This window comes from Odontomachus brunneus, unplaced genomic scaffold (genome assembly GCF_010583005.1).
Source record: "Odontomachus brunneus isolate Ranch 3 - 2012 unplaced genomic scaffold, Obru_v1 Obru_scaffold_018, whole genome shotgun sequence".
In the NCBI taxonomy this organism is placed as follows: Eukaryota; Metazoa; Arthropoda; class Insecta; order Hymenoptera; family Formicidae; genus Odontomachus; species Odontomachus brunneus.
The window spans coordinates 669,675-694,151 of record NW_022639468.1 but is presented as its reverse complement, the minus strand read 5'-3'; the positions used below and the strand labels follow the sequence as shown (position 1 = coordinate 694,151).

General features: G+C 35.1%; 2 protein-coding genes across 5 annotated transcripts in view; one reads left to right on the top strand and one right to left on the bottom strand.

The window, feature by feature from the left end:
• The window catches only part of LOC116841752, a 440,348-nt gene that overhangs the window by 271,877 nt on the left and 143,994 nt on the right, over positions 1–24,477 (bottom strand). The gene's annotated exons all lie outside the window — the stretch shown is intronic.
• LOC116841745 (protein croquemort-like) lies at positions 622–24,435 on the top strand. 3 transcript variants are annotated; one of them, XM_032810068.1, is made up of 10 exons: positions 853–1,000; positions 7,547–7,798; positions 11,299–11,465; positions 15,144–15,288; positions 16,182–16,385; positions 17,349–17,560; positions 18,808–19,279; positions 20,404–20,477; positions 21,487–21,700; positions 21,789–24,435. In XM_032810068.1, exons 2-10 carry the CDS (start codon positions 7,682–7,684, stop codon positions 21,918–21,920), a joined length of 1,737 nt encoding a protein of 578 aa, XP_032665959.1. In that variant the 5' UTR covers positions 853–1,000; positions 7,547–7,681; the 3' UTR covers positions 21,921–24,435. The 3 variants fall into 3 exon arrangements, with proteins under 3 accessions (XP_032665956.1, XP_032665959.1, XP_032665958.1); XM_032810067.1 differs by lacking the exon at positions 853–1,000 and adding an exon at positions 2,194–2,884; XM_032810065.1 differs by lacking the exon at positions 7,547–7,798 and having other exon boundaries at positions 622–1,000.

The following is a 24,477-nucleotide window of genomic DNA, read 5'->3' as shown; positions in this document are numbered from 1 at the left end:
AGAGAGAGAGAGAGAGAGAGAGAGAGAGAGAGAGAGAGAGAGAGAGAAGCCGTAGATGCGGTTTTATGTTCCGCTGAATGTAGTGATTCCTAGCGAAAGTTCAGTATTATCAGCTTGCTAACGTCGCCGATTAACTGGAATTCCTTTCTTAAAAGCGGCCGACACTAAATATGCTCCCACTCAGTCTTCCTCCAGCACGACATGTCTGTTTCTTATAACTTATCATACGCTCTTATCTTTATTACGCTTACGCAACTGCCTCCGATCTAATTTCCCCAATATTATTCATACTATTGTCGCCATCATCTTCATCTTCATCGTCGTCGCCGAAGTAGTTAATTTTATAACGTGCCAGTATTACAATAATTAAGCGACGCCTTCTTATCAAAATGATCCTGTAAATCGACTGCATGTTGATCGAGTTACAACCAAGTAAAAGGTCTGTCTGCGAATTACCGAAATAAAAATTGACAGAACAAGATAAGTAAGATGCCACACATAAAGAACATGAGAGGTTTACTCGTGCCGATAAGCAGGGTGACAACAGGGGCTGAGAATGAGGCGACGAGGGAGAGGTGGCACTTCAGAGGTTTGCTATCTGACAAAGAATACTACTATTCTCTATAGTCCCAGTCAGTCTCGGACCGTCGTCGAATCGCCGTCAGAACACACACACAAGACGACACCTGTCCTCTTGTCCACTTTCCCGTGTCAAACCGGTATGCATCGCGAAATAATTCGGAAAAAAATAATACAACGAAGAGAAGATATCTCTAGTTTCTAAATTCATATAAATCCGCCGATAAGTGTATTATAATAGAAGAAGGAATGTTATATATGAGGTGAGACAGAACGGCTAATGGTGAAGAGGAACAAAAAGAAGACGAACGATCTATTAGATCCCGAATACTTCCTGCGATACATCGCTACGACATCTCCGAATTTGAGGAACGCGTGTCAAGATCAAAGTTCGTGCGTAGATCATATTTCGTTACAACGAGTAAGTATAGAGTGATTAGTTGGATTAGCAATAAATGCGCTGCCGAGCGCGTCGGCTGAGCAATCATGGGTGTGTCGATAGATGATAAGTGAACTTGTGATATAGGTAAAAAAATTTCTCAGTGGATCGTATCGATGATATGTTCTTTCAGTTTGATCGGAAAGTATCCTATTTCGCCCTGTTTCGTTCTATATTAAATTACTTCAATTCAATTATTCGAGTAGCGTGGAGATTGTCTTCGCTGCAATTACCTGAGAATTTGTTAATATTTTAATCTATTGTACACATGCACACAGTGTGCAGCCTCGTTAAGGGTCCATAATTATTTTCGAAAAGTAGGACTATCGATTATTCTTTAGACACGTGGGTGCTTTGCATCACGATGTTGTATGTGAGGTCATATTAGGAGAAAGCGATTCGCATATCCCTCTATAAGACAAGCCCTTGCGTTAACCGCTTGATCGTTAGACGATCATCTTCGCCCGATGAGTTCTAATCATAAACGAGGAAGCGCCGGCATGGTGCGTACAAGGCGCAAAATCGGATTATTTCCATTCGATGCACTGACACGACCCGGCCATGCGACAATAATTTATTCGTGATTACATAAAACCCGGCTACAAACGTATAACCAGGCCAAGAATTATGTTTCTCAGCGGTAGATAATATTTATGCGATTCATGCATCTTTTCTTTTTTGCACTATGCACCCCTTTCAGAACTCGCGCGCATAAAACGGCAGCTTTATCAGGTCAAGTACTTCGTGTTCGTGTTCATGATACGACGGCATTAATCTACGTCCACGCATGGGCGTATGTGTATTTTTCGCTTTTCGTGAGTACAGCTTCTGGTGACATGTCCTCGCGCCACATGAAAAATGTATGTATGAGCGTTCTCCTTAAACGCAGACATGAATATGAGCAACGAAAAAGTCATGCAACATGTATAAACAAACGCATAAGTAGAAAATTTATTTCAACATCGTTAATTTAATTGGTGTATTAATTTTTTAGTTGCCAGTGCACTAAATATACGTGTCCAAGGAACTCGTTAAATGTATATTGGAAAATATTTAATTACAGATACTATAATTTACCATACTATATACTACTATCTATTATACCATAATTTCTTCTCAGTATTGTGGTGTTAGTTTAGAGGTATATTCTATAACTTTTAACGATATCGTTATGTATCATTGCGCAGATTTTTTGTATTATGAAATAACTGCGCAGCGATACATAACGACATCATTAAACGTTATAGAATAGGCCGCTTAGATGATAAATGTGTGCTGATATCAAAACCTTATAACGCGAACAGCAACAAAAAATCTATGCATAAATATAAATATGATAGAAGACCATACTGATAATGAGAAACACAATAACAATTAATAAAATTAAATACACATTGCGCATAATAACTTCCTTCGTGAGGTTACTCCAAGCCAGTCAGTATAAAAAAAAAAAAAGTTTTAGCAGAAAACTAGACGTTCCACGTGGTAGCGATTGAGCCGCATAGCGGCGAATTCATTAAACTGATAATGACGAGGGGACCATCTGAAAGGGAACAAGGCGCGGTCACGAGGGCGCAAGGGATAGAGACGGTCGGAGGAAAATCCTCCCTAACAGTGGAGGGGATACGAGATGTTGGATACAGCCTGTTGATTCACAGCACTCGTCAGTAACAGTCGCGCCGCATACAGAATCGCGACATACTAGTAGCGCGTGTCGAGTACGCGAGCAGTTTCTGAACAGGACGGATATTTATTTCTTCTGTTTGTCTCAACGTTCTCTAATCTTACATGCATGTCAATACACAAACACTAAAGAGAAAAGTTGCAATACCAACGATCTAGAAAACAAATTCATCGCATCGAAAAGTGAGTTAAACATGTTTCTTGATTTACATTTTGAATTTGAGAATATCGATCTTTTATCACCTCAATGTATTTCTCAAGCGACGCTGCTATTGACTTATAATATTTATAACTCTTTTTCACATATACACGCACGCGCGCGCGCACGCACACACACATATATATATATACACATTTACACACATCGAAATTCCTACACCTATAAAAAGTAGACTTTCTAATCTAAAGTATTCGTGAAAATCAGTGCGTTTTTCATGGATTTTTAATAGGAAAACTATAATTTTTAAACTTTGTATTCATGTGAATTTAGGGCAATGTTGTGAAAAATTTGTTTATTCGAAAATTTGTTTGTTTATTCTCACGACAAAGAAATTTGTACTTTGCAAAGAAATTTATATTACTGGAACCCTTGATTTCTTCTCTTCATTTATCTAAACAATTAAAAAAAACTAAAAAGAATTATGTATAGTACAAATGTCGGTATGATGTTATCATTGTTAAATTACAATAAAAAAATATTAAACATTGCAAAAATAATTGCACACAGGAAAAAAAACAGTTTAACTAAAATTATAATTGTTTTTGGTCCCACAACCATATTTTTTGTGACAAAATAATACTACCAACATACATATCAGGTTATTATTACTAACATTATAATTAGAATTTAATAAAAATAATTTACTATAACTTATAGTATTTGTTTCTCTATGTGATAGTTACAAATATCAAACATTTTCTTCTCAGTGCGTGTGAAACTTAAAATTCTAAATTTCAGATAAAAATTGAACAATTTTTCTCGTTGATAAACGAAAAAGTTTTGCAAATAGCATATTAATTACAATTTATGTCATAAAGGCTCATATATTTTTATATGCGTGTGAAATTTAACGACATTGAAGATTTTAGGAGGCCAGTTTAAAAAAGAAAAGAATATAATAGGCTTTTAGTGGTGTTAAAAAATTTCTCTTGTGTCAGTCTTCTTTTTTACGAACAATTTTAGCCTTTTCTGTTCAGCTTATTTAGCATATCTTCGGCATCCAAAACTTATTTTACTACTTATAACCCAGAAAACAAACGAAATGCAAAATAGTTTTACTGTGAATAATTCTCGTTAGAATTTTGAGTCGTCCAAAATAACAGAAACGAAAAGAGACGTCACTTGCACCAACAGCAATAAATATCGTCGCATTACATTGATATGCAATAAGGAGTGAACTATCAAATGACCTCGTGTGATTATTGTTCTCATATTAAAAAGACGATATTTATGCTACCAATTATTGTAAAAGCGCTAATGATACGAAGGGAATCGTATTCGCGGTAATAAACAGTTATCGAAGTTGTCGAAGTACATGTACTAGTAATTGGTGCCATTATCGAATATGAAAAATTAACAATCGAATATAGTAAATACAGACTATTTTTACGAAAAGAATTTTTGAAAGAATGTTGTTGTCGCAACCGTAACGATGTTCTTTCGGAAATTTAATATATGTAAATCATGACATGCGACAAAGTCAGTCAGTAATATGTTCAATATAAGCCAGTGTTTCATCCGATACTTATGCGAAATAACAGCCGAGACGACTTTATATATGCGTTATATTTATATATGTAAATTTATATGCGACACACACAGTTGCAAAATCAATAATAAATTGTATTTTTGTTATTTTGATTTATATATTATTGTTCAATTAATATTTGATTCTGTTAAGCTCATGCACTAGCGAAATACTTTCCTGCTAATCAAACTTATACAGATTAGATTTAATCTATTGAAATATTGAACTATGTAAGAGAGTTCTCTCACATAATGATAAAAATACAAACACATCAAAAACTTATCTACATTTACATTTTTCATACATGTACATTCTACGTTAAAAAACGAAACGTGTCGAAACGAGGACGATCTCGTAATAAATATTTAACATTTCATTAAGATTTCATGATTATGTAAATTGAATGAATAAATTAATCAAATCAATTCAATTTTTATATTCTACTAGGTCTATTAATTCTATAAAAACAAATTTGAAAAAAAAGAGTGATTTCAAATAGAAAGTTTCATCTTGTATGGAACATAATTAGAGCTTGTTAAAAATTCCAAGTCTATGTACTAATGGTGTGTTAATTATGATTATATGTGTGATGAATTAAACATCACGTATCTTAATTAAATTTTAATTAGTGATGTTGACTTACTTTTTCATATTTATTTAAATATAGCTTTTTATATATTAGTATTTCCATTTGGATCTTTTCCCATTAGACATGAAAATACACATATATTATACGATTAAGAGTATTTTCTATTTATTATCTATGTATTATAGCATATGAAACTGATTTCCTAAGCAACTTGCAGGCGGTCGCATCGTCTGCTACGTTCAAGATATCTGCTACGTATTGATTTCTTAATTGGTCAACTAATAATACGCTTGCTACTATCAACGTCATCAACGATCATATGAATATAGAGAATCAGGTCCTCGTTTAATATAAATAATAACTTTGAAAGTCCATTGAAAAATTATTAACAACAATTCTGATTATAATTGTTTTTAATGTTTTACCAGCGCGTCAATCGTAATACGTAAGTAGAAAGAGCCAACAATTTTTCGCATGAATCCTACATCACTGTACGATTGTTTATGTCAATTTGACTTGAGGAGGAAAAGGTCGGAAATTGAGCAATATGTGATTTTTATCTGGCGCGTATGTTACGTCGACTTATGCTGAACCTCCCCTCCTGATTAAGAATGTTAGATACGGTTAAAGATATGGTTAGTTTACGAATGGTGCGCCTCAACTTTAACAGTTGTTCGTTTTAATCTACTATTCTTAATATATAATATTTCAGCGTACAATGCGCGAATGTGTGTGTGTGCCACGGAGAGAATTATAATTTCTTTCCATATAAATTTTTTCCAATTTTACCATATTTCTAATAGTCCAGGAATAGACTGTCAGTAAAGTTGATTCTAGGAACATCCTTTTTTTAATAAAAACGTAGCAAATTTTTCAATAGCACATTTTAGTTTCTAAAATACAAGTAGCGCGTATAAAATAGAAGGATAATTAATTACAGTAAAGTGTCGATCTATTCTTCAATTATAAAATTCTATAGTAATTTACTATAAAATTTTCTATACAATAGGCACACTGAAAGAAATGAATATTTGGTATTTATAACTACAATTACATAAAGAAATAATTATGATCAAAAAACCATTTTTCAGTGAATTTTACTGTTATTACTATAATACTATAATAATTTTAAATATATATTACTACTACTATTTTCGTGTTAGCACGACCAAAATATATGATTAGAGTCAAAAATAATTCTAATTTTAGTTGATATAATCATTTTTTTTCTCTCAGTGCAGAAACATTGTTTCTGCGTTTTACGGCATCCTTAATTTACAGGATACGCAGCAGCGTAGAAGATGTCTTCCGTATTTACAACACAATACGGAAACAATAACATGCTAACGACGCTAATAACATGTTACGTTTAAGATTTGCATAAAAATGCAAATGGCTAAATGTGTTAACATGTTTTTTCCGTTGAATTAATATTTATATAGAGCAATTATAATTTTTGTATATCATTCATATTATGAATGTGATTTATTCATCCAATTTATATTTTTACTGTTAATTACACGCCAAAACACCCGATACGGCTATTGTTACGCAAATATATCGCAAATGAAGATGTCCTTAAAATAGCTAAGCTGCTTTATTATCCTATCGATTCCCGGACACGCGCGTATTATGTAAACAATTAATGCGTGGATGCGAAGCCACAGTTGCGGTAATACGTGATAAATATCCGAATACTTTAAACTTCGGCGATGTCACGCAACGTTTATGTGTGAAACCTGGCTTCCAGGTATAAAATCATTCATGGATTTATTTTCAATGTTTCATGAATGTTTAATAAAATGACGACCTGAAATTAGGCTCGTTTTTTTATTGAAAAAATATTCTATAATGTTCACGTACACGTGTCGCGCGCACATGTAAAACGTCGAAAACAAATTTATGAAGGATATATAATATTCTTTTCATATTATATATTTATATATTCATGTCACAACACACACACATACACACACATTCTTACGCTGAAAATGTTTGTGGAACATTCTATTCCATACATACATATGTACATATGTATGTATAAATTCGAATCTAGATCTAGATTATTGTTATTTTAATATGATTCTTACAAGAGGAACAGAGCCCATGTGTCATTCTAATTGCGAAGCGTCGAATTCTATCAATTACATCCATCTGAACTTTAAAGAGAACCAACATAACAGCCATTATTTAATATTTCTTTTATTCGCTCACAATAAAATTTCCGTCCTTATGTTCTCTACATCTTTAGAGCTTTACCACTTAAAAGAAATCCTCAGCACGCTCACAGAGATCTGGCGCGTTCAATCGTTGAACGCGTTGTGTCTATTCGTGGCAGTGCCCACGCATTCTTGCTCGACTAGACTAGGAAACGTCGCGAGCCTGAGGAACGCACACAACGTACACAACTACAACGTGCACGTGCCATGCGCACACATGCATGGTCACGTGCGACCACAATGTTTCAACTCATCGACTGGTAGATTAGATAGGTGTTTTATCTCACAGCCTCCGAAGCGCGGATCGCAGATCGGACTATTAACCAGACTAAGAGAAGCGATCAGCGAGGAAGTCGGCTACTCGTGTTCAAGGTGTACATGCTGAGGAGTGGAAGCCGTGCGTGCGGAAATACTCGTGATCGCCATGAAACCTTGGACCAACAAATCTCTAGGATTAGGTGTCATTGGACTGTTACTAGTAGTCTGTGGCACATCTCTTTGCATTCTCTGGCCAACGGTCTTTCATCAGATTCTCCAAAAAGTGAGTGCAAACGTCGATCTGAAGTAGTTTATTTTTCCATGGCTCGGAAACTCGTTTAATAAAGTAATGAGCTATAACAAGCTATAATGAGTTACAGGTTACGAGCTCTCTTTCTGAAAATATTATATAAAGGAGTCATTACCTTAGGTTATCTTGAAATTATAAATACTTAGCAATGACCTCAACACCTCACAATTATGTCCCTGACAGGCGAGATCAAGTTTTTAGTGCTAAAGATACGATTATTTCGCGAGAAATATGTCATAAATATTTGTTTAGATAGACGATAATTAGATGAAATACCCATTTTTTAGCACTATTTTTAGCATTAAAAATACGATTGCTTCGCGACAAATATGTCTTATAAATGTTTATTCAGATAGTTAGATGACAATTCAGATAGGTTAGATGAAAACCTATCATTACGAATGTCTAGTGCAACCTAACAGACGCGTTACAAAATGCACTTTTACTTCGAGCAGGTTACGAGTTACTCATTATAAGACATATTTCTCGCGAAATAATCATATCTTTAGCACTAAAAACTTGATCTCGCCTGTCAGGAATATAATTGTGAGGTGTTGAGATCATTGCTAAGTATTTATAACTTCAAGATAACCTACGGTAATGACTCTTTTATATAGTATTTTCAGGAAGAGAGACACAAGCGATACAGATTAACACAGTGTTCGATACAAGTAGTATTTTACTGCAATGAAACAAATCAACATGACACAAATACACACGGCTGAAAAGCGAATCAGTATTTTGTGTCGAATTTATGTCTACTAATCATTTAGAAAGTATAAGAAATTCATGTATATGAGCTCCGTGTTTTGTTTGTTGTCAGCTCTTAGTAGTTATATGTTATTAAATTGATTAAATTATCATTAATAAAGCTGTTCTATTGCAAATATCGTTCGAGCGAAATTAGTTCGTCAGATAAAATTCCAAGACATATTTATTCTATTCAAAAAATAATATATTCTAATAAAACTGAAACTTTTATCTTTATGTCTGATGATGACAACGTGAATAGTTCTTATAATACTCAATATATATTTAATAATAAGAAATTATGAATTTTTCCAAAACATACACATTTATATTTTAGAACATAATATAATATGTTGGTGTTTACAATGTACAATGTACAATATAATTTTACAATGTACAATATAAATTTTACAATGTACAATATAAATTTTATACAATACACAACTCTCAATTTTTTTAAATAATTATTTTGAAAGAAAAATTTTGAGTAAAAGCTTCAATCTTGACACTGTATTTATTTGTCCTTCTTCCTGGAAAATAAAAAAAAATGTCCTTGCAGTAATCTTAGATAACTTATTAGAAATAAACAAAATACTCTATAAATGTCGTATGAAATAGTTCGATGATTAATGTTTTATGCAAATTACATCCAACAATAAAAATACGATCGATGTTGTCAATGTCGGTCGAAATCTTAACTTTAGTCTCTTCTGATTCTTTTCTGATTCTGAATATATCGAATAGATATGACGCTTTCCGAGAATATGGTACTCATTGTTCCTCATCGCGACGCATTAAATATCGGTTCATGTTATTAAACATAAACAACAAATCCCGAAACATGCAAAAAGAAAAAAGCTCGGTAGAAAAAAGTAATTATGATAAAGAAATTAAGTTAATTTGATAAATAATAAATCAAACATTGTTTTGATTTAAGAAAACAGAATTTCTTATTCTTATTCTCGTTCAGATTTAATTCTAAAACCCGGAAATTTTACTTCCTTCAAGCAGAAATTCATTTGACGTATTCATTATCAAGTTCAACGGTCAAACTTCTTTTCACGTATGGATGAGATACGCGACATGTCATCATTTATAAATCACATTTCGCTTAGTATTTTCGTCCGCGTTATGGATAGCCTCTCCTTCCTGGGTTATCGCCGCCTTTCCCCCGTAGCTGCGATTATATATTTAAGTTGGCGTTTTGTAGCAAAATGGCGGGCGTCAGTGACTCAGCAAACGGTGACTTATCATCGCTTATCGAATTTTCACAGAGGGAAACGCACGACGGAGCCGCGACTTGTGCTCCTCATCCGCGGAAAATGAATTACCGTGTCGCGTTGGCGCGTGAAAACGGCACCGTGCGTTGCGCCGCATGCTAAGGTCGTTTACGACAAGTAAGATCGCTCGTTGGACTGCTCCACATACTATGCATTTGCAGACTGAACACTTGTCTCGGCGCTAGTCCCGGCCCGATTGGAAAAGTGGTCGATTGTCCCATTAATTGGCGTTCCTATGTATCGTGCGGCCTGTCACGAACGGCTTCACGCCACTGACAACATATAGCAGCGCGTGAATAATCTCGCTGCTGCTGATGAAAGAGTAAACGTAGGAGCACACCGTCTTGCTTCCTTGAACACCGTTTGTTTTCCTTTCGCCGTCTTATGTCACGAGTAATTGCGAGAAATGCGAAGTTTATCAAGCATTATTAAGCAGGTTCTTATCAGAGATTATTGCTGCCAGGTGCAAGCCGATCGTGTTTATTAACTGTAGTGCGATCGATTACTATATCGCCTAGTATTCTAATATCGTGATTCTAATCTCGACCGTCACGGGGATCGAGTGTCATATCTCGTTTATTTAAAATGCGTCGAGTACATGTAGCTTTATTTTTAACACCTAGTATCACGAAAGACAGTCATTATCGCGAAAGACAATTGCTAACACAGAACTAATGTATGATAAGTAACACATATTTGCAAAACATTCTCGTATAATTCCACTTAATACTACAATTCTAGACAAAATCGTAAAACTTGTAACTTGTTCTCGTAAGAACTTATAAGTAGATCTGCAATTCTATGCGGACCGTATGTCATACTATAACTCGTAAATGTCTTCGTAAATCTTACGATTAACAAAAAATTGTAAATAAAGTTACGGTTTGTGAATTTTACGATTAACGTCGCCAACATTACAATTAATTCATAAGCTTCGACTTTACGATTTTCTCGTACGATTTACTCGTACACATAATATATACATTAGCAAATCTTTTAGCTATCAAAACTAAATAACTTCTGCTATGAAAGCAAGAAAATTTGCTCCTGCAGTTAATATTTTTAGTTGTCCATATATTAGCAAATCTTTTTCCGTGTTTATTTGCTCAGAATTGCAACATAAATAATTCAAAAAAACTACATGCGCGTTTCATAAATGTCTCCTTACGTTATTACGTTAATATAAATTATTAGAGACGCACGACTTCTCGTTGATTACACATACAAAATTGTTTTACATCGGGAAGTCATCTAAGTAATACATTTTAGCTAAATATAGTAATGTTGCTCTGCAAGAAAATTAATAGCATATATTCTAAGCATAAATTAAAATTATGTGTTGATTGACTATACGCGACTATTTGCCGTCATCGGTGAACGTTCAGTCGCTTTTCATTTCCGCCGTACGATACATTCCACCGTTAAATTACCTTGCATTTCCAGGGGTTGGCCCTCACGCCGACTTCAAAGAGTTTCGACATATGGAAGGACACCAGTAACATCCCGCCGATGTACTTGGATATATATTTCTTTAACTGGACCAACCCGCAGGAATTTGAAGTATCTGGAAAGAAGCCGCATCTCGTTCAAGTTGGCCCTTACAGTTTCAGGTAGAAGACCTTCATCCAAATATTCGCTTTCGAGCATTCCATTTAATTAACAAGGTCGCATCGATCAAAATAAGAACAAAATATAAAGGCATGTGTTCTTGCGTGTACATTGGCAAGGCCGATTACCCGATTCCCTTGCGCATTTATAAGAGTCGCATATAAAACAAACTCGAGTAACACTTTCACTTACACAACAATTAATACGTTCAAATAACTCCTACGTCGTGACATCGCACGTTTTGTTCTAGTCGATTCTATAAAATGACTTTTTTAATAATTCACTGATATTATACATTCGATATAAATATATTACTGTAAAATATATTGTTGCATCACAGTTAAATACTGAAATATGAAAATAAAAAACTTGCAAATTGCAAGTTATTTTGTTGCAAAATATACGAACTTTGACAGATCAGTTGAGAGGAAAAGTCAAAGACAATATTCGGACTATAAAGAGCTAAAGACAACATTTAAACTCAGTATTATTTCTGATTACTATCAGTTCAATGACAAACTTCGACGCAAACAACAGACATGTCGGTAGCTGGATGAAATTACTATCGTTGATCAATACGGCCATGAAAACACATAAAAAGAAACACCTTTTTTATATTAATCTTTCATGTAAATACACGCAACATGATTATAACAAATAGTGTCACGATTTTTATGCTAACTATATTCTAAACGACTGTGACGACTTTATTTTATGGTAATTTTATGGATGAAAAAATCATGTTTCTTATAGCATTATAATCGGTTTTTTATAACCAAACAATCCTCTTATTCATTGAACAATACGCGACGAATATATAACCATAATTACATATTATTCAATGAATAAGAGGACTGTTCGGTTAAAATGTTATAAGAAACATGATTTTTTCACCCATAAAATTACCATAAAATAAAATACACAGTCATCTAGAATACAGTTGTTAGCATAAAAATCGTGACACTATTCGTTAATAAGTTTATAAACACGCGAATTTAACGACACTGCGAATCTCTATGCACGAACTTGAGCATTGGAAAGTTTAAGAGCTGCCACATTTCTAAATACTCGATGTAAAAAAGTAATTCATAAGCAGAAGCATAAAAATATATTACTGTATTATATAAGCTTGTCCAAAGAAAGTGTCGCAATCTTTATACAAACGACTGCACATTAGACATCTCGAGTGGACATCTTAATGAACAATATCATGCTCGATTGCAGACCTTGGCAATGAAAGCGATCTTCGTTATGCGCGGAAACCGCAGAGAGCAAAAAATTAATGCGTCAATAAAAAGTATCGTTATTGCTATTGTCGACATGTCGTCATTAGTTAAGCGGAAGGAAAATATTCATAGTCTAACGATAACCCGACCGCCTACCCGAATCGAAACTTTGACGTTCTTAAGGATAGTTTGCGCTTACTTTAGAAGGTTTATAGCCTAGATAAAATCTATTTTGACGATACTGATAATCATTAACTTCTCTTTTGAATCTTTAACTTTACCTTGTCACTTTTGACGCTACTTTGACGCTCTTAAAAATAGTTTGAGCTTACATAGATAATCTACATAGATAACCTAGGTGAAACCTAATTTGACAATATTGACACTCATTTCTAAGTCAAAATTTGGACTCTATGTTGAACCTTGAATTCTACACCGCAGTAGGAACTAAGATAGCAAAGTAGGTTTAATTTTAATGTTATAATTTATTCCTACTTTGACCCTAATGATTGAAATATATGCAATAAATAAAATGTATATTTTGTATACTATTTGACATTTCTGTTTCGTTATTTATTAAAATTTTTAAATATTTCTATAAAATATTTACATATATTCTATGTAGGAGCTAAAGTTTCAAGAGGTTTGCAACTAAACCTACTTTGCTTCCTAAGATCCTATTTTATACAATCTACTTTGAGGCTAAAGAAAACGAAAGCGGAAATTTCAGACATTATCAGAGTCAAAGTAGAGGTAAATTATATCATTAGAATTAAACCTACTTTGCTATCTTAAGTCCTGCGGTGTAGAATATTCAACATAGGGTCAAAATTTCAAGTACCTTATTAAATGAAGCGCAATGAAAATTAAATTATTCTAATCGGACTAACCACAAAGTTAGAACGTGGTAACAGACCTAATGTGGCAATATGAAGAAGAAATAGTTAACCCCGCTATATTGACATCTTAACGAACAATAAAACGTTCCGGTTCAGTCGTGCGGGACGCGTAGGCGATGCCGCATTCAGTAATTGACTAATTAATTACTTTCTCCTTGGTCGTGGACCATAACTACCAAGTATCGTGACTTCGAGCAGAGGCATACTTTTAGTAGCTCGTGTCCTTCGTCGCGCGACTGGTTTACGTCGATTGTGATTTCGCGAATTCCGCCGAATGCCGATAAAAAGACATGAGTAAAACATTGACCTAGAGAGATGATTGCATACGTATCTGTTTTTTCATTCCGCTGCATTTATGACTAAGTCACAAATCAAATGATTGGTCCGTAATGACAGGTATAATATCGTTCCTTGAAAAGTAAATGGAGCATAATGATATCGACAAACCACTTACTTGATAATGGCATTTACTCGGAAGAGCGAAATTAAGAAAATCGTCGTGATCGCGAGATTAAAAAATTTACTATTGCGAGCGAAATAAAATTCGATTTGTGTATTGTAATCTCACCTCCATTTTTCCATTTTACGTATCTCTACGTTGATTGTTAAACTAAATTGTGATAACTGCACGAAAAAAGAGTTTCGTATGATTGATTTTCTGTTACCTGGAGACTAGACGAAAACTCGATTGTAAGAGCATAAAGATTCCTTGGGAGAATTGTATTCGATCATATGTTGCCAAATATCTCAATCTAGTCTGACACAGTCGAATGTTTAAACAAATATACTCGGTCGCGATAACAGAGATAATAGAGATAATAGATATATTTTATTTCTCGTCAACGAGTTTTCATCTGACTCTGTTCTGTTTTACAAATTGAGATCCTTTTTAGGAATCAAAATATAAGATATATCTACGTCCAATCACTCTCTCATACGCCTCTGGCTCTCCTCCTCAACAATATATTACCGCTTAAAATAGTACTCTCCCCTTGAAATTTTGCTTCTACTATCGCGCTTCCGTCCTTAATCTTGTGCCGCTTACAAAACAAAGATTGTCTTTGATAACAAGAGAACATTGAGGCATGGCCATCATCATTACATACGTACGTCCCTTACAGCAATTGTCCCGCTCGTACTAATAAGCAAAAGATCTAGGTCAGATGTCTAAATCACGTTCGAATAATTGACTTCAAGATTATTGAACCAAATTTAAGACCAATGATAAATTGTGCCAAAGGCGCATACATAATTAGCAAACATTAGACAATGAGTGATTTGCCGATTAAAATAACTGAGGAAGAATGCCATGTTATTAAATCAATGTCAAGTTATATAGTTATAATCTTCTCTACACAAACTACATTATAACTCAGTATTTACACAATTTACGTTAAAATTATATTTACCTAATAGATGAATTGATAAATTCATCTGTTAAACTGATAAACGTGTTCGAAGGAAATTCTTACTGCGTAAGACTGTGAAGAGGAAGGAAAAGAGAGAGAGAGAGAGAAAGAGGGGGAGTCGTAATTATTATGACTAAACATTTCAGAGAGATAAGACAAAAGGCTAATATCGTGTTTCATCCTGAGAACAAAACCGTCAGTTACTTTCAACGACGATCATGGTACTTCGATGCGGAGCGCAGCAACGGAAGCCTCGACGACATCATCAACCATGTGAACGTCGTCGCTGTGGTGAGCTGCCTCATTGTATCTTTTGTCGCATACTCAGTACGGTAAATTGGATTCTTAATCGCCGATTGCGAGAGTGAAAGAAAACGATTGCGTGCATAATCTCAGGACATATTGGCACGCAACTGCGAAGACACTCTCGCGCTCTATCTCAGTTCTACCCCGACGTGAAATAAAAAAAAAAGAAAAATATGGAAACATTATCAATCTGTACTAGGGATCGTCACTATAAAAACCGATTTTTGTATCGTTTTTGTATCGAACTAAGATCGATTCATTAAAAATATCGGACTGATCGATTCTGTGAAAATCGATATAGAAAAATCATTAGAAGTCTCACCAAATCCATAGACATCTATCATTTAACCATATTTTTACATGGTAACGTATAAATTTTTCTTCCAGATTAGTTATATATGAAGTGTTTTTTAAGCTTAGTAATCTTAATGTGTTTTTAAAAATTATAATAACTATAATATAATATACTAGACCGTTAATGTTAACTTCTTAGATTCCTCCGAATATACAACTCATAAGCCAATATTCATAGTCGAATCTTAAATTTAAGACTGTCTTAAGTTCATCTTAGTTAAGATACTTCGTAGCCAATGAAATAAGCCATACAGCATCTGAAGATGAATTTAAAATGGTCTTCAATATAAGATTCGACTATGAATACCAGATCTTTTATATATGACGAATAAAAAATCGATTTCCTATTAAAAGAATCGAGATTTACGTAAAAATCAAATTGATAATAATCTATTTTTGTGTTAAGAAAAAATCGATTTTCTGAAAAATCGGTTCGGAATCGAACGTTCCTAGTCTGTACAGGAATAAAAACGCGGAACTCTCTCAGGCTGCATCTAATATCTACGTCTACGTCTTGTTTGAAGTCGGCAGCGCACGCAACCCGCTACTGGGACTACAGTTTGCAGAAATCGTTATCCATACTCCTGAGCACCACGAAATTGTACGTCACGAAAACGGTGAACCAGTTGCTGTTCGTAGGCTATCCCGACAACCTCCTCTCCATGGGCAAGATGATGGTCTCCGATATTGACATGCCGCCTTACGACCGTTTCGCCTGGTTTTATATGGTAACGACCGTCAACAAGGCTGGTGACTTTTTTTTCTTTACGACGAGTTCTATCCGCGTACGACAAAGAACTACCTTCATCCTCGCGCGTTGTGTCAAATGCGTGCACATCATCCTCGAGGACACCGATTTTACGATCGGTCGTTTGCACGCTTATGATTTCATTTTTTATGCAAATTTGTTATTCACCTTGAATGCCCGGTTCGCAATATCTTCGAGCAATATCGAGAAACCAGTCGAAATTTCCCGTTTTGGTATTGCTCTTTCATAAATCATATTTATCCCTTCCTTCTTTCCTCTCTCTCTATCTCTTTCTCTCTATTTCGTATACGAATTAAAATTCAATTTGAAATGCTAACGTCGAAGGCAAACATTATAATGATGTCGAGGATCAGTATGAGCACAACTAGCAAACTCTTATCGAGATTAGTTTATCTGTTAACATCGAGTGCGAATAACGTGCAGAAGCTCTAGGTGGCACGGTAACTAGCAATGACGTTACAGTCAATGGTGAAGTATTCGCGACCGGGCTTAAATTAGTAATGAATGGGAGAGGTTCTATATAGGTCGTCACGTAGTGAATGAAACGCGATGAAGATATATTATGCATTATATCGATGCATGCGTTCTATACAAAACAACTTATAGCTGATATGGAAGCGTACTCCAAATAAATTTCGGCACGATAAGTAGTCACGATCATTGAAACGTCTAGCTCTCGTAGAGATCGTTGAACTCGAAAGAAACAATAAATCAATGACCGTTGTGTCATCACTCGTAAAAGAACGACTAGAGATCGAAAAAATATATAACACTTTTGTAAACGACGATATTGACGACAAGAAGCCGCGAGTGATTTTAGGCGCATCTAGATAAAAAATTGTGTATGAAAAAATTATTAAGATTATCGAACTCTAAGTCGTGTAATGATCGGTCACTGCTTTAACCTCTCAATTGTGCGTAGAGAAATAATTCCGCCGAGATGGATGGATTATTTAATATGGCAACTGGCGAGGACGACATCAAACATTTGGGGATCTTAAGAAAATGGAATTATAAGGACACAGTAAAATATCGTAAGAGTCCGTGCAACATCATCGAGGGTAGCGCGGGTGAATTTTGGCCGCCTAACAGAATGAAGGACGACATCACTTTATTCAGCGCAGACTTATGCCGGTTGGTGACAAATTTCATCAAACTTACGGAGATAATATAAAACACGGTGCTTCCTTTGATATGCTATTAATCGATAACGAGTCGAGTGATACTTAATGAAAAATTAAGTTCTTGCTTGGGGGAGCTTGCACACGCACGCTTTGAAGCGATTTAATCATCATTGTTTTTATGCTGTTTGTATGCTACATGGATAACAGCTATGATTGGATTATATTTTATCCTATTTACACGCAGTACAATATAGCATACTAACAAGCGTTGTTTAATTGTCTGCGGATCGCCTCATTAAACAGACTTAATAACGCCAATTTGCATTTAATCGATATCATTAAAATTATTATTCATTATAAGTTGCAAAATGGACGCGCGATATAATTACAGAGAAAAAAACTCGACTCGTATAATTGATTTTCTGTTGCCTGAGTCCAAACAAAGATTCTATTGCAGGAACATTTTCTAAAAATTTTTTTAGAAAATTTCTATTCGGATACACACACACACGCATATATATATATATATGTTCTCCATTGTCTCAGCTTAACTTTAATGTAGAAATGTTTTTAATCGCGATAATAGAGATATCGTTTCTCTAGTCTAGTCCTTAGTCGGTTACACGAAGATTTTTCTCCATATATGATTTGCTATTTTATATATCTATATTATTAAACTCAGTTATATTAAACTCTATTGTGACTATTAGACGTTATAACAGAAATATCGTTCCTCGTTATCAAACAATTTTTATCTGATAAAATTCCAAAAAGCTCAAACCTCCGATTAGGCTGAATTTTTCAGAAAAGTTTCTCTTTAGCTCTAAAATAAAAATTCTTAAAGGATTTTTACGATAAAACCCCATTCGCCTTCTACTCTCGCTCAAAGTTTAAAATGTTTTTTCACTGTATCTTCGAAAATATTGATTTTGGAGAAAAATGTCTTACACACAGATGAAAAATGAAGCTTGTAAAACATTCTACAAGAAAAATTATATACATTATTAACATAAGTGCAATATTTTTGCCGTTATGTTGAAAAATAGATATTTAATACATCAATGAAAAGGTTGCTCTCAAGCTTTCCTGAAAAATACAGCCGAATTAAAAGTTTGGGCTTTTCAAAATTGCACTCTTTTTGTCTATTGCTCATTCTGTTACACTAGATACAATTTTTTTTTCCGTACGCACATTGGCGCAACGCGCCCATTAAACACGTGACCCCTGAACAGTCACTCCTATCTATTATCTCTACAGGCCGCTAGTTTATGAATACGAGCGGACAGTGTCACACTTGGGCATCGAAGGTTACCGATACATAATCGACAAGAAAACCCTCGGGAACGCAACGCGACGACGTTACCCGCACGAGCAAGCCAAATTCTTCGAGCCGACCACGACGACCGAGGACTTTTTCGCGGCTGAGCACTCGAGCGAATTCACGGGAATCCCTACGACTACTGAGAGTTCAAGTTCCAGCTCCAGTGAGGAGTACTCGTCCGCGGACGACCTATCCGACAACGACCCGGATGTCATCAATATGGGTCATTGCTACTGCAACGGCGACTGCACGCCGTCGGGACTGATAAATATAAGCGCGTGCCGTTTCGGCGCACCGGTCTTTGTCAGTTTACCTCACTTTTACAAGACTGATCTCAGCCTACTCGAGCAAGTCGAAGGGCTGAACCCCAACGATGAGGACCACAGCTTCTCCATTACTTTAGAGCCCGTAAGTGACGACTGTCTGGTGGAAAGCGTCAGTGAGTACGGACGCGTACTCGCGAGCGCGATAGATCCGTCGCGATCAAAATAACAACGGCCAATCACCTCGCTACTATTGCCAAGATACTAATTTTACTATTGCTTTTTATTCGGGCTATCGAGCACAGAGGATGTGGTTGCTGCGATAATACATACGCGCCGTTGGAAACGTACGAACAGCGCGTGTTGCGCTCACGCGATTTTGCATTTTTTATTCATTTATTGCGCGTGCGCGCATGAGATTAACACGTTTCCTTCTGTAAATATGAGTATTGATCTACCGTCTGTCGTCGTGTACTTGTAAATTGTTCAAACTGAACAAAAAAGTCGTCTACCATTTTGCATATATAAATGTTTTGTTATTAATTAAGGCTCCTGGCCCCTCGCATTGTCTATCTCTTTTTAATGACATCAGAAGGAAGAAAATGAATGCTAAAAATTTTTGCAAAATACGTTAAAATAAAAATATAGATCCATAAAGTAACACTTGCAATCGATTAAACAAATTTGTAAGATATTTAAGTGCACTCCCCTTTTGTTTTAACAATCAATAATTTGTCGTAAATTAACGTGACATACAATTCATCTTTTTAATCTATTTCTTCGCCTATTTCTATTTAGATTAATTTACAATAAATTATTGATTGTTAGAGCAAAAGGGGAATGCACGAAATATTTTACAAATTTGTTTAATCAATTGCAAATATTACTTTATGGGTATATATTTTTATTTTAACGTATTTTGCAAGGATTTTTAGCATGCATTTTCTCGTTTCTGACGTTATTAAAAAGAGATAGACAATGTGAGAGGTAAGAAGCGTTTAAGAAAATTAGTGCATGATTATGTATAATAATATACATAACCATTTGCATTACATTTGCATTACATTTGTATTACATGTAATCATTTGCAAAATAGCAGAGAACTTTTTCATCAGAGACGTCGTCATCACGACTTTATCGTAACTTTATTATCGTGACGTATTTTGTTTATCGTATCGTGCGTGATCATTCGTTAATATTTCCATATATCTCCATATTTAATATTTCCATATTTCCATCTTCCATATGAAAACATGCTTGATGTTTCAGATCACGGGAATTCCCTTGGAAGTGATAGCCAGATTACAAATTAATGTACTCATACAACCATCAGACACTGTGTCGTAAGTATGTTTCGAGCAATATGAAGATGCGACCCTCGCTACAACGTCGAATTAGGGTGAAAATGTACAGGATGTCTGATGCGATTTGCATGTCCTCTCGTGTAAAGGTAGAGCTCGCCGAATTGAACAAAAATGTCCCCCACAATTTTGCGAACAAATATGTGAATTTTTAAGATATTAATTACAAAAAAGTGGCAACTAAATACACATGGTGAGATGGACTCTTTAGACTCGTCCAAAATGGAATTTTCATCCAAGATATCTGATCAATTGACAATCTTTTGGTAACGACGAGTGGTGCGTAATGCTGGACAATGGAGACGTACATTACAATCCATCATTACGCACTACTTGTCGTTACTAAGAAATTGTCAATTGATTTAGACATCTTAGATGAAACTCCATCTTGGAATCAGTAGTCGTGTCTGTGTTTGTATATGACGTCAAACTGAACAAACAAGTTGTTTCGAGATCTTATTTATCATCTTGCAAGTAGTCTTTTTTTTATATATTAAAGATGAATAATACATGATTATATACGATAATGCACAATCATTTGAAAAATAGCAGAGAACTCTTCGATCAGAAACGTTGTCATTATAACTTATCCACCGATGATTATACGTTATTTACACATTCATCAAACTTTTTAATAACTGAAAAACCTGTACGTGATTGTTAGCAAAATAATAGAAGAACGTTGCGTTCAGTCTAATGAGCTTCACTGGTGTATCCACGGTAGAATAACATATCGTCAGATACTCTATATACTTGAATATTGCTAGAGAGAAAAATGTAGAAAAAAATAGAAGTAAAATGTTAATAATATGTTTATTGCCATCACGGCCATTATATATGACCGTTAGTCATTCAGAAACCAATGCAACACCGGTGTTGCATTGATTGAAACAATAAATGGAAATCACTATGGCAACCAACGTGTTAATTCCATGAACAATCAATTGTGACGTTTGAAGGAATTGAGAAAAAAATTATCGTGTCTGTTTAGGCTGTTCAAACACGTGCCCAAAATCTACATGCCGATCTTTTGGTTCAACTTAAAAGTAGAAGTCAACAAGGAGATGGCGTTTGATTTAAAGCAATTGCTAGCGCTTCCGACCGTGATGCTGTGTACCGGCATGATTGTGGCAATAGTTGGATTATGTTTGATTGGCACCGTAGCGCTCTTGTATCTTGTCAAGAAGCAACGTATACCTCCAGTGGTAAGTAAATTCATTCTTTCAATTTCTCTGTTTCCTACGTTATCCAGATGAGGACTTCGAGATTAAGGCGTACGACATGCATTTTTAGGAGATTTCGATGGAGAAGACGGTTGACGAGTCACTCGAGAAGAAATCGGAAACAGTGTACACGGACAAGATAGCCGCCAACGAGGACGCCAATGTCAGGAGCGATCGCCGTTTGTACGCGAAGCTCTATTGAGTATTTTCTCGGGAAACCTCGTTTACGAGACTACGTAGGGGACAAGAATGTGTAATTGTGCGACAACTTTGAAACGTGGGGCTTCAAAGATATGTCTTGAATAGATTTTCATGTGTCTTAGTTCGATTGCAGCGATCGTGTGGTTGACTGTCTCGAGATATAAATCTCAGCTTGATACAGCCAGCATCGTGCATGCCATACCATTTTCTACATCGAGAATTATACACGATTTCCAACCTAATCTGTGCACATATGCACGCATATAAGTCGAAACTATTATATAAGAACTATTATATAAGAACATTACGACTCTATTGCTTTAACTAGGTCTTTTTTTACGTATAATTGTATAACTTCTCGATCTATGAAATAGTGCGGCAAACATAACACTGGTATAAATAATACATATATGGTATAGAAAGAGCAAAAAACATTTGTGATGAAATTTGAATATTAAAACGTTGTAATGGATAACGTAATTTAAAACGATCCGGTACGTATGCGCATATCAATTCGTGATCTATATTAATAAGAATACAAGCGTAGTTAGGTTATTAAAAGTTATTAAAGAGTTGTTGAAAGTTACTGTGTAAGAGAGTAATTATGAAAAAAACATGAAATTTATAAGCATGATTATGCAGGCGTATACTGGTCGGAACAATAATGTATGCATTGGTTTCTGCGCATGATAATGATTTTCAATTGCATAGAAAACAAAAAATTACGTCTTGAATCAATATACATCACTGACGAGAGAACCGTTTTCTCACAATTTATCTCGAGATTTTACTCACTTTGCAGACGACGATTGTGATTGCTACATTCCTACATGACGTACGATAAAGAATGATATCGTCATAATAATATTCGGGTCGAATAATATTCAAGTATTGATTGAATGGTGCTCTAAGACTGACGAAATTGAAATAGTCGTGGCGAAACTCTAACTATTCTCACTTGTCTGCTAGTAACTGTCACGCATGTGCTTACAATTAGAATACAATGGACTAATCACAAAGGCAAATCAAACTGCAGATTTCATGTCGATTCGGTCGTTCTGTTGACTCATCGTGACACCAATGTTAGAGCTTTAACATATTAATAGGTCGATCAAGCGGCTTTCATTGTATTTGTATAGGCGAGCAGATATCCACACTACTGACACAGCTACCGATACCAAACCAACGAACAGACGCCATAAAAAACGCAGTTGAATGAAAGGAAAAGTACAAAAAACTTTATGCGATAATACACTGTGCGAAAACGAATATATCTTCCTACTCAAATTTATAATCGCAAAGTAAACGAGATGTGATATTATTTACAGAGTTTAGATAGATGTGATTGCCGAAAGATGCGAGAGATCGTACACAACGAAATCCATCGATATTTAAATGTATAGATATACGCGAGAAATACGCTGTTTTCGTGTGAAAGAATATCTGTGGCGTGCCTTGGTATTGTAATTAAGTGTTATCGTGTGGATTCGGTGTTGTGTTCGATATAAGCGTTGTTGCGCACCGTAAGAATGATGTTGCAGTTTCTTGCTTTCTTTTCTTTTTTCACAGAGTGCGTTTGTGCGATCGATGTGAAATTAATATGCGCGCCTCGTGAAATTAGGGAGAAACGTCGAGCAAAGAAAAAATTCCCGAACACATACCTAATCCTGGACATCTTTATAATTTTGATCTTTAAATACGAATATTTGAACTTTCACGATATAGAATATGTGTATGTATATTTTAAAGTTACATAAGTATATATAGTTAAAATTTAAATATTCGCATTTAGAAACCAAAATTAGAGATAAAAATTACCAGGCTTAAATATGTATCTGAGCATTGATATTTTTATATTTTTTAAGTCCGTATTAATAGTTGTTACTATTTGAAAATTATCTAGAAAAAATAGAATATTTAGCTTTGAATACAGAATTAGAAATGAGAGCTTTTCGCTTACTTCGCGTGCAGATCACAGATATAAGTGTCGCATACATATCATAATTCAAGTGGAAACTTGGATCTAACTCTGAACAAAATTCTCTCTGAGTATCTCACTGAACGAGAAGTTTCAGGTGATAAGTGATACGGGTCTTAGCGATTCCTTTCTCATCGATGTGTTACCGTGCGTCGAATGTCGCGAATTAGAAGTTCACTATGCCAATATTTTCGTTACAGCATCATTACGGGATAAGTCGTATGGCAGAATTTGTGATACTGAGAGTTACTTTATTTCTATTTGTACAAAAGCAGCCATCTACGAGTGCCAATGACATTTAGGCTAAGCGTTAATACTACGATGTATCCGACCGATGGGGATATCGCGGCATTTCATATGTTACCGATCCGAAGCATGACCTCGCAAGCAGTGCAATCGCGATATGTAAGAGTGTATTGTATGCTTTAATGTCTAAATATAATCAGGTATGTTGCATGCAGTACGGGCATGGTTCACCGGACAAAATCGTACGATATTGTATTTGTATTTTAATAAAGGGTCCATTTTTACAACACCATATCGTCTCATTTATCTCACGTATACAACAAAGCGCGTAAAG